Source organism: Zeus faber, assembly GCF_960531495.2.
Source record: "Zeus faber genome assembly, chromosome: 14".
NCBI lineage: Eukaryota > Metazoa > Chordata > Actinopteri > Zeiformes > Zeidae > Zeus > Zeus faber.
Genome location: NC_137200.1, coordinates 27,637,783 through 27,648,833, shown reverse-complemented (window position 1 = coordinate 27,648,833; position 11,051 = coordinate 27,637,783). Strand labels below are relative to the sequence as shown.

Sequence of the window (11,051 nt, the reverse complement as noted above, 5' to 3'; positions counted from 1 at the left end):
CAAGAATAATCTAGAGATTTCATTTCCATTCAGCAGGGTGTCAAGTGGCAATGTGTCAAGTAGCCATGTGGCTCTGTTGGTCCTCCAACCTATTTGCATTCTTGAAGCTGGCTGAACGAAGCCAAGTGTTGGGAAAACTTTGAGGGTGATTATGTTGCTGCACCCTCGTCAATACAAGGCATAGCTTTAAAAATATTTGCTTGATTCGCACAAGTGACACCTTGTTTTGAAGCTCTAATTCTTCACTTTCAAATGACATGAAAAAAAAGGCAAACGGCACCAAATGTACCTAAAATCTGCGGTGGGTCACATATTGTTCTCTCAATCCTGGATCAATTTGAAATATTCTGAAGCCGAACCCTCGACGCCCAATGATGGAAAAACAAGTTTTAGGTTTAAAAAGAAAACAGTTTCCCTTAAACTTTCCACGCTTGAGGTTTGCATAGCATTCTAACAATGCTATCACTCAGAGGGAGCCGATAGGGGGCGCCCAAACAGGAAGTGAGTTTGGTTTGTGGTACCTGGTGTGTGTGTGTGTTTGTGTGTGTGTGTGTGTGTGTGTGTGTGTGTGTGTGTGTGTGTGTGTGTGTGTGTGTGTGTGTGTGTGTGTGTGTGTGTGTGTGTGGGGGGGAGCGCCAACTACATCACATTTTACTGAAATTAAACAACATCCTACGTGCCAACAGCTGCTAGCGTAGCATAGCACGGTGTGCATTAGCGAGCTAAACGTAGGAAGTCAACAGCAGGAAACATGGCCGTTCGACACTTCAGTCTTTCAGTCCGACAGGATCGAGGCGATTGGGGTGGCGAGGCCTTGGATAGGAGCTAGGTTTCGAACTGAGTAAGCAGTGCGCGGACCTCAGGCGTTAGCTGCTTGGCGGCGCGTGCAGCCTCGCTGATGGCGCGGCGGTACGGGCCCTTGCGCTTCCTGTCGAAGCGGCTCTGGAAGCTCTCCAGGAAGGGGGCAAGCTGCGCCAGCGACAGGAAGGAGGTGGTGGGCGAGCCGAACCACGCCACGCGCGCCTCCTGCCGCCCCACGCCCGCCGCGCCCGGCCGCCGCCACAGCGTCAGGCCTAGCACACGGGCCGGCCACCAGGGGGAGCCGTGCAGCTTCGCCCACACAATGTCGCCCACACACACGCTGCGGCCGTCTGCTGCTGCGAGGCGCGACACCGACTTGGAGAAGGAGGAGGAAGAGGAGGACGAGGAGGAAGAGGAAGAAGAGGAGGACTTCCTGCTCCTCTTGGCCTCTGACACTCTGCCCCTCTCCGCCTCCTCCTGGACCCGGGGGGGGGGCGGGGAGGAGGAGCACGGGGGGAGCGAGGGGGGTGGGTGCAGGAGGTCCAGGTGGAGCGAGGAAGAGGAGGCAGCCTGCTGCTGCAACGAGGGGGTTTCTATGGCAACGCAGAGCAGCAAGCTGCCCGCCCCCACCTCCTCCTCCTGTTTCACCGTGTCGGCGCCGCCCAAGGGGGGGCGGTCAGGGGCGCCGGGCGGTGTCGTGCGGCCGTGGCGGGAAGCGGGGCGTTTGGGGGGGTGCGGGGGGTCGTCGGTACGATACCTGTGCGGTTTGATGCGCAGCCTGGGAGGGAGGGGTGCTGGGGGGGGGCAGGACGAGCTGAGGCGCGTGAAGTGGATCTTCTGGGCGGAGGAGGAGGCGGAGCGAGTCTGCAGCGTCCTGGGAGCCACGCCCCCTTGCCGCGACGAGGAAGCCTCGCGCCGCAGCCGCTTGTTAGCCACAGAAGAGTTAGCGTCCCTGTGGCGTTTGTTTGCCACAGAAGAAGAGTTAGCCTCCCCGTGGCGCTTGCTAACCACAGAAGAAGAGTTAGCCTCCCCGTGGCGCTTGCTAACCACAGAAGAAGAATTTGCCTCCCCGTGGCGCTTGCCAACCGCAGAAGAAGAGTTGGCCTCCCCGTGGCGCTTGCCAACCACAGAAGAAGAGTTAGCGTCCCCATGGCGCTTGCCAACCACAGAAGAGTTAGCGTCCCTGTGCCGCTTGCTAGCGACAGCAGAAGGGTTAGCTTCTCCGTGACGGCCTCTAGCCACAGAAGAAGAGTTAGCGTCCCCGTGGCGCCCTCTAACCACAGAAGAAGAGTTAGCGTCCCTACGGCGCCTGGCGGCATCCTCTGCACCGCGCCGCAGCTCCCTCGGCCCACCAACAGAGGGCACCACTCCTTTGCACTTGTCGCAGAGCAGCTGGCGAGGGCGGAGCTTGATGGCATTCATGATGGAGGTGGGCTCCTCGTAGCGGTAGCGGCGCTTAGGCCTCCGGATCCTACGGGGGGGCGGCTGGGGCAGCGCCTGCTGGTACGAGTCCCTGATGAGGAGCGGGGGGGGATACGGTGCCCCATCCTGGAACAAGGGGGGGGGTCTGGAGGTCCAGGGAGGAAGAGGAGGAGGAGCCTGGGAGCCTCCGGGAGCCTCCTGCGGCTCCTCCTTGAGGGGCGGGGCCACGTCCTGCGCTGCATGCCGGGATACATCTGCTTCATGTAGAGAGAGCGGCGGCCGGTCCTTATAGTCCCTCTGAGGAAACACTGTGATGGGAATACCATAGGGGCCAAACCTGAGACAGGTGCAGAGACAGGAAGAGGGAGAGAGGAGGCAGAGAAAGAGGAAGACAGAGAGGCAGACAAGAGACAGGAGGAGGGGGAGACAGACAGGCATAGAGACAGGTGTCAGTGTCAGGGAGCATGGAAAAGCATTTCCACGCTTCAAATGGTCTTTACAAACAGACCTGCAATGCATTGTGGGAGCAGAATACAAATAATATGTCAAACTATTCATAGCGATGAAAGGTCCAATCCCTTTTTCAGAGTCGGTTCTTGGCGATTCATAACGCACAGTGTATATTTCCTAATCCTTTGAAATGATGCGTAGCTTGTGGTGCTAGTTCTGTCAGACAACTTGACGGCGCCACGTGCGGCCACGCCCTTATGGGCCGCCCTCTTGAAGCAGCCAGTCTCTCTGCCCTGCATCCACCTGTTGGGCTCTGCTCTTCTATCCATGGTGGGGATTCCAGTTGTTCACTCCCATATTTCTAGCTCACTAAGTATGTTTGTGTTTGCTGTGCACCTCGCTGGGAGGGATGAGCAGTAGAGCCCAGACGAACAAACTCAAACGAAGCCAAATAAAGATCATTTTTAAAGTAAATCTTAAAGACTTTGTTAGAATTTATACCAAGAACCATCACGGATGCTTTTCACTAATTAGAATATAACCTTACATAACATTTTACAGACGCTTTTGTCTAAGGTGACTTATTTATCATTATATTATAATGGGCTTATGATGTAATTGTAATGTGAATCAACATTATGAATTTGGGGTGGTCCACGTTCACTTCCGGGCGGTTCCCAGACGATGGTGACAGCATTAGGCTCATTCCAACGATTGTTCTGAGGCCAAAGTGCTACCGCGCCGAGAGCCGCTTGTTCTCGGTTACGGATTGCATTTCCATCAGCACCGGAGCTGGAATCAGCAGCAGGAAGTCGCTGACAGTGACGACCACAAATGACGCGTTGCGTCAGCGATGACGTCCGTCTACCTCATGCGTATGGGACGGTTGTTATCATTTCCGGAGAGATGAGGAGCCGCGGTCTTGGCCGCACACTTTTTTCCTCCCAATGGAGGATTTCAATTTGTTTCAGTTTCTCAGATTTTTTCTTGCTGGTCTGTTTATTTACGTGGGTAAGCAGCCGTTACGGCTACACGTGTTATGTTCTACCATTGGAAAGAAAAAAAATTGTTTTTATTTAAATATTCACAACACAACTGGTGAAAATGGGTGGAAAAGGGGAAAACGCCGTGGAGCTCGGCTCATACCAAGTGAGTGTTTTAACAATGGCGCCGCTGGATGTAAACAGAACATGTATCAGATGTGACGTATGCACAGTGGCCCTGAGAGCTCAGCGCATTGCAACTTAAGAAAACACAAGCAAACAGACAAAACACAAGCAAATGACCAAAAACACAATAGCTTTGACAGAAAAAAACCACAAAACCACATTACAGAAGTGAGCCACACCGGATGCACTGATTCATCTGATCAACTAAATGACTTTGTGTCTGTTATTATCCTCCGTCTGCTTCCTCCGTGCAATAGATAGAAAAAACAACTTTTATATCAACCCACACTTTTTATCCAAGCCATTTAAGTGCGATGTTCCGGAGGAAACAGCTTCCACCGGCTCCGTGATGGTGTGGTGAAGTTCGCAAACGATTCAAATCTTTAGGGTGAAAAGGGGGATTCACTCACTGCGAACGTGATCCGGAATCTCATTCACCGTTCGTTCACCCAAAAGATTTTAATCCTTCGCGAGCGACACCGCACTATCACAGGGCCGGTAGAAGCTGTTTTCTCTGGAACACCGCACTTAGATAATAAACTGTGGATTGATATAAAAGTTCTTTTTTCTATTTAATTGCAAGGAGGAAGCAGATGAGGACTTGGACTTGCGGTCTCTCGTGGCGCAATTGGTCTGCGATATTTGCGGCTCCAGGTTATTACTTGCATAAATTCTTATATATAATTAGACACAAAATAATTTTGTTTAATATATTTTGTTTCATATTAATGCAGTTAATGCAGTTGTGTTTTCAGCTAATGCAGTTGTGGTTTTCCATTTGCGAAGCGTTTTGCTTTGCCATTTGTTCAACACGTCTGGATTTGCAGCGCATTTTCTAATTGTCATATTGGTGAAGATGTTTTCTTAATTTGCTTGTGTTTTGTCTATTTGCAGGTGTTTTTTTTAAGTTGCAGTGCGTTTAGCCGCCGCACGTCCGTGCACTTGATGAGGAACCGATCATGGAACACAAACGTCGTTCAGCCTCCACGCAGAGCGTTTTGGCCCCATTCAGTACGGTTACTAAATCCAGGAATAGGAACGGGTCACAACCCTTCCATGCCAAAATGTGCATAGTGGAACCGCGACTGTAACCGTTACCAACCGCGCTGAAAACTGTTCGGCCGGACCGTGGAAGAAGGGCTACTGAATCGGGAGCCCTGGAACAGTTGGACCGGGTGTTGCTCAGATCTAGATTCTGGATCCATCAGTCGAACAGAAACACGGAGGTTGGGCTGGTGGCACCGCACGGTGTGGATTTTAACGCCACAGTCAGCAGAGGTTACAGCAGTTCACTGTGACATGTTCGCGACCAGTTAACCCTAACCCTTATTTAACTTGGTTGTTTGATTGGTATTCAACTGTTTTCTGTTTCACCTGTTTCCTAAAATACTGGGTCACTGTAAAACCGACGTGTAAAAACAGATGTACTTCAAACTCTTTTTAAAATATTCTAATTCTATTTCAATTTCTTTCCTGCAGCCCTAGATACTATGGTTACTGCATTTATGGCGGTAACTACGGTTACTGTAGATACTATGGTAACTGTAACCATAGTAACAGTTTCTAATGGATACTATGGTAAAATGGGCTTTGAATCTACTGTACATCCAGCTCTACCTGTAACCGCAAATGCATCGATACCTTACAAGGAGAACGATCAATTTATCACTTTAGTTTACTTGATTCCAGAACGGGCCGATGTCTTAGTTCATTTTACATGTCAAGTTTTTCTTGTTAAATTCTCAGGTTAATTTTATTGTTCTTTGTTGGGGATGCCATATTTTTAATTGTTTATTGGGTTTTTTTAGGTTTAGTGTTTGTTTTATTTGGTTCTTGTGCATTTTTACATTTGCAGCTTATCGCCAATGTTTCAATTTTTCTTTGGGGGTCAGTTCTTAGGTTCACTGCATTTTTTCATTTTCTCTATTCCCCTTTATTATCTTTGCCTATTTTTTATGTGAGCTGCTGTGACACTGCAATCTCCCTCCGGGATGAAGGACCTGACCTTTAAACGTTACATCTGTGTGTGGTCGGATTTTAAGAGAATATTATAACTCACGATAAATGAATGAGTACACATTTAATATTTCCCCCAATAATGTAACCCTTCATGACACCAATTGATCCCTATCTGAAGATGCAGTAAAACTGAACAGATTCATTTATTGACAATATCGGTATTGGTTGTCTATAAGGAGCATTAAAGTAAAGTAATACCGTTGCCTGAACTTCATAGACTGTTCTAATCAATGGTCATAATGTCCACATTACTAATGGTTGGATCTACAATATCACTGGTGTGTAAACATCTGAAGGGACCAAACATTGTCCTTAAAATAATCCTGAAATTATTTAAATCAAAGTATCCTTGATGTTTTTTTAAATGTAGAAATACTCAGATACATGGACCAGATTCCACCAACGTGACGCAGTGCGTTGACTTCCTGTTTCGAGTTACTCGCTACTCAGTGACAGTTTTGTAATATCTGATTCAGTGAATAAATCAGTTATTTTAATTCAGTCGACTCAATATCATTTCGACTGAAAATGTCAGTATTCTAATCAGCGGTTCTGAAACTCTGTTCAGATTTTGTCCCTGGATCCAATCTGAGATTAATATTTTTATTGATTAGATCTGGTTTAGTCTCTATCCTCTAGTCTGGGAAATTACAGTGAAACTAGGATCCAAACAGTCATCAGCGGACAATCTCATTTGTCCTCCCCTGGAAGGACCTCCTGGGGTCCCTGGACCCGAGGTTGCGCACCACTGGGTTAGTCTGCAAAGTGCCCAGATGGATGCTCAGATGCTCTGTGGCATTTCAGACCTTATTTCACAACATACTTAGACACGGGCCGGGGAATGTGTTTTCTGTTGCCTGGCCTGAACAGAACCAAAGCCCAGAGAGGATCCAGAACCTTCCCAGGTGGTTCTGGGGGGTCTAGAACCGTGACCAGTCAAGAACCTTACTGGGTGGTTCCAGAACCTTTCTACACGGTTCCAGAACATTTCAGACAAATCTTTAATCATTCTGGGTGGTTCTAGAGCAGGGGTCTCAAACTCCAGTGACCTGGGAGCCACTGGCCAGGTTGACTTCTTCTAGGGGCTGTGTTGAACGTCAAGGGAAAACCGGCCGTTTTGTTTTGGGATTTGCCTTGTAATCCTGTTAGAAATATCTCCCTCGTGATCGATTTAATTCTGTTCCATATTTTGAAAACATTGAGTACGTTTGTGTGGGTTATTTAAGCGTTGTGGTTTGAAAAAAGTATTTTTGCGGGCCACATTTATCTTTATATTATCACCATGTAGCGGGCCACGTTTTTGTCTTGCGGGCCGGATATAGACCCCGGGCCTGTAGTTTGAGACCCCTGTTTGAGAGGATCCAAGACCTTCCTAGACTGTTCCAGAACTGTCCTGGGAGATTCTAGCTGATCCCTTACTTTCCTAGATAGTGCCAGAACCATCTAGGAAGGTTCTAGAGAATCCAGGACCTTTCTAGAACTCCTCTAGTGGATGCAGAGCAGTTCTACACGTTTCCAGAACCGTTCTTGAGTATTACAGCACCTTCCTGGTTCTGGAGGATCTAGGACCTTTGTAGATGGTTCCAGATGATCGGGGACGTTTCCAGGTGGTTTCAGAGGATCCAGAACCTTTCTAGTTGTTCTAGGGAACCCAGAACACAAAGGACCCATGTGTGGCCTCGAAGAAAGGTTACCTTTTGGACAGGTCCATCAGAACCCCAGAGAAGAGCTTCTCTCCGAGCCGGAACGACACCACCAGCGCGTCATCGATGATGTGGTCCAGTGACACCCGCACCTCGGAGCCGGGCACCAGCGGCTCTGTGGGCATGGACTCTGCAGCACCGCAAGGCTCCGGTGCCGGTTCGACGGCTCTCGTCTCGGGCTTCGAGATGGCGGTGTCGGTCGGTCTCAGTTTTGGGGAGCGGCAGGGCGACGAGGAGCGGGAGTCCAGGCTCCTCCGCGGCACCGAACCCGTCGAGGGTAGCCGAAGGTCGGCGGCGGAGCCGGGTTGATTCGGCACCGAGAGATCCTCCGTACCGCCGGAGCTCGGCCCGGTTCTCGCAATAGAGGAAGAAAGGTCCCTATTCATGGTGCAATCCCGCGCTGCCGGCAATCCCGTGGCCGTAGTACCGACGGCCGCCTGGTCCGGTCCGTCCGGGCCCGGCACCGAGTCTGCGGCGGTGTACTGGGTCGGACCGGGCGCAGCGGCACCGTCCGGGGACTCGGGCCTCGCCTCCGGTCTGAGGAGAGCCGTGTAGATTGGATCCGCGGGCTGGCTTATTCTGCTCGGTTCGACCCGGTTCTGGTAGTACTCGTTTGCCGTGGTGTTGGTGGTGGGCTCCGCCGGCTCCGCCAGGGACAGGCCGGCCTCAGCGGCGGGCGGCGCAGCGGGGAAAGAGTGCAGGAAGACGGCCGAGGGCTGCGAGTCCGTGATGCTCCTGTACGCCGCCTGGCTGGGCTCGGTGGGCACCGGGGAGAAGGGCTCCAGGTTCTGGCGCTCGACGGTGGCGGACCCCGCCGCGCAGCCCGACGCTTCGTCCTTTTCTCTTTTATTATTTGCGCCATTTTCATCGTCGCCTGCCCGCGCACAGAGGGCTCTTCCCGCCGCGGTTTCCCGCTCCGGCCTGACATGGCCGCGATCCCCCAGCGCCACATCCCCAGCCTTCAGCCCGGGCACCGCAGCGTCCCGCACCGGGCAGAGCTCCGCCCGGGTCTCGGGATCCGGTTCCCCTCCTGCGGGTGTCGGCTCCCCCGGACCTGGGTCACATTGACCCTCATCGTCCGTTGCTGTGGTCGGAACCGCTGCGGGTCCTGGCTCTGCAGCCACGGCCGCCATTTTCCTTCAGCTGTGCTCCCAGTTACAGGTCCCGCCCCATCCCCAAGCCACCGGGCCAGGCCCTGCGCCTCCCGATACAACACCACCTCTGATTGGCCGAGAAGCCACGGGGTGGCAGGTGACTGGCAGAATGCCCCATCACTCTCCAGACGTCCTCTCTCATTGGCCGCTTTGTTTGTCCGTGTGACGTCAGGTCCGAGGACCGGCGGTGCATTGTCTGCGACCAGAAAAGAAAAGAAGAAAAAAGAAAAGAAAAGAAAAGAAAAGAAAAGAAAAGAAAAGAAAAGAAGAAAAAAGAAAAGAAAAGAAAAGAAAAGAAGAAAAAAGAAAAGAAAAGAAAAGAAGAAAAAAGAAAAGAAAAGAAAAGAAGAAAAAAGAAAAGAAAAGAAAAGAAAAGAAGAAAAAAGAAAAGAAAAGAAAAGAAGAAAAAAGAAAAGAAAAGAAAAGAAAAGAAGAAAAAAGAAAAGAAAAGAAGAAAAAAGAAAAGAAAAGAAAAGAAGAAAAAAGAAAAGAAAAGAAGAAAAAAGAAAAGAAGAAAAAAGAAAAGAAAAGAATAGAAAAGAAAAGAAAAGAAAAGAAGAAAAAAGAAAAGAAAAGAAAAGAAAAGAAGAAAAAAGAAAAGAAAAGAAGAAAAAAGAAAAGAAAAGAAAAGAAGAAAAAAGAAAAGAAAAGAAAAGAAAAGAAGAGAAAAGAAAAGAAAAGAAAAGAAAAGAAAAGAAATAAAAGAAAAGAAAAGAAGAAAAAAGAAAAGAAGAGAAAAGAAATAAAAGAAAAGAAAAGAAAAGAAAAGAAAAGAAAAGAAGAGAAAAGAAATAAAAGAAAAGAAAAGAAAAGAAAAGAAAAGAAATAAAAGAAAAGAAAAGAAGAAAAAAGAAAAGAAGAGAAAAGAAAAGAAAAGAAAAGAAAAGAAATAAAAGAAAAGAAAAGAAAGAAAAGAAAAGAAAAGAAAGAAAAGAAAAGAAATAAAAGAAAAGAAAAGAAAAGAAAAGAAAAGAAAAGAAGAAAAAAGAAGAAAAAAGAAAAGAAAAGAAAAGAAGAGAAAAGAAGAAAAAAGATACAGTACACTTATGAATGCATATAATCATACATATAATACATAAAAAGTCATATAAACACATATGAATATATACATCTATAGATCTATAGATATAATATACTATACATCTATAGATGTATATTATATCTATATAATATACATCTATAGATGTATATTATATATATATAATATACATCTATAGATGTATATTATATATATATCTATATAATATACATAGATGTATATTACATCTATATAATATACATCTATAGATGTATAGTATATAGATATAATATACATAGATGTATATTATATCTATATAATAATAGATATAATAATATTATATCTATATAATAGATATAATATACATCTATGTATATTATATCCATATAATATACATCTATAGATGTATATTATATCTATATAATAATAGATATAATAATATTATATCTATATAATAGATATAATATACATCTATGTATATTATATCCATATAATATACATCTATGTATATTATATATATATATATCTATATAATATACATCTATGTATATTATATAGATATAATATACATCTATAGATGTATATTATATCCATATAATATACATCTATAGATGTATGATTGACATCATTCACTGCTGCTGCCCTCAGCTCAGACACTGAGTAAAACACTTTGAGCGTTGGCTTCATTTGTTGTCTCCTCTTTGTGCGTTGACATGAGTCTGAAACGCAGGACAAAAAACCTGCGTTTGTGCTGCTTTCAATGACGAGAAAACTGCCTCAAAATCACATGTGCACAGTGATGAGGCTCATTCATTATTTGCAGCCATAAAATGCATCACACGTTTAATCATGACAACTCCGTGTGTGATAGCGTGGGAACGGGGCTCGGTCGGGCCGCTCCAGTCCCGCGCTGCAGATGTAATGATCATGAAAACAGTGTTTCTCTGTTGTCATGATGACAGTTATCATCCTTGGTTTCGACACTGGATGATTACAGTCATGTTTTAATGTTAAAAGAGAAGCAAACAACAAGACAACAGAACGTGAGTGGTTGAATTGACTGGTCGTACTGACGTTTGTTCTGTTGCCATGGAAACAACTTGAGTTGCATTCTAGTTCCAGGTGTGTGTGTGTGTGTGGGGGGGGGGGGGGGGGGGTGAATGATATGATAGATAAACATCAGTATTTGAATGTTTTTTTTCCTTCCTCTTTAAATGGGGGAAAGCTAAAGCTAATGCTCTCATTATGTCAGTGGATGGATGGATGCATGATGGATGGATGGATGGATGGGTGCTTGATGGATGGAAGGATGGAT

The 11,051-nt window shown here is 46.8% G+C and overlaps 1 protein-coding gene across 1 annotated transcript; it reads right to left on the bottom strand.

Moving 5' to 3' along the window:
- Positions 1 to 825: 825 nt before the first annotated feature.
- pwwp2a (PWWP domain containing 2A) lies at positions 826 to 8,697 on the bottom strand (the record flags this gene model as incomplete). The annotated part of the gene is made up of 3 exons (XM_080013586.1): positions 826 to 1,278; positions 1,432 to 2,560; positions 7,556 to 8,697. 3 exons carry the CDS (start codon positions 8,695 to 8,697, stop codon positions 826 to 828), a joined length of 2,724 nt encoding a protein of 907 aa, XP_079869712.1.
- Positions 8,698 to 11,051: the final 2,354 nt, after the last annotated feature.